Raw genomic sequence first — 585 nt, forward strand, 5'->3', positions numbered from 1 at the left:
AAACCTTTGAGAGCCGTTCCATAATGATCTCAAATGTCGAAAACCTCTGAAGATTGTGCTTTGGAGAAGGAAAAGAATTGAGTGGTACACATGGTCTTCAACGTGCTGTGAATTGTGGGCCCCCACTCACATTGATGGTGGACATGAAAAACTTTCAAGAAGTACTACTATTACTACAAGAAGATGCTGAGAGGAGGCAGTTACTACTATTATAACTCAATACGACGACGATAATGGTAATAGCCTTATTCCTTTAGCATCACAAGCCGTAGTAGTCCTCATTACATCATCAACAATAACAACTACTAATCATTGATGTTATTACTCCTTGTTGATGTTGTTGTTACCAGACGTCTACCATTGATCAGCACTGGCAGCAGCCCAATCACCACCAGTAGCTCCAGTCCATTCCTCACCCTCCTCGAAGTAAGCAGCATTAGCAGCAGTACCCTCAACACCAGTAGTAGCAGTAGCAGCAGCCATACCAGTAGCCTCGACCATAGTGTTCTTAGAAGCCTCATAGGCAGCAGCCTCAGCAGCCATACGCTCTTGACGCTCGATCTCTTCAGGATCTCTCCAGAAGAA

General features: G+C 44.4%; 1 protein-coding gene across 1 annotated transcript; it reads right to left on the reverse strand.

Moving 5' to 3' along the window:
* Positions 1–354: 354 nt before the first annotated feature.
* Pmar_PMAR008579 (hypothetical protein) lies at positions 355–543 on the reverse strand (the record flags this gene model as incomplete). The annotated part of the gene is made up of 1 exon (XM_002776133.1): positions 355–543. The coding sequence occupies one exon, from the start codon at positions 541–543 to the stop codon at positions 355–357; it is 189 nt and encodes a 62-aa protein (XP_002776179.1).
* Positions 544–585: the final 42 nt, after the last annotated feature.

The sequence above is a fragment of the Perkinsus marinus genome (genome assembly GCF_000006405.1).
Source record: "Perkinsus marinus ATCC 50983 genomic scaffold scf_1104296954236, whole genome shotgun sequence".
NCBI classification, from domain to species: Eukaryota; Perkinsozoa; order Perkinsida; family Perkinsidae; genus Perkinsus; species Perkinsus marinus.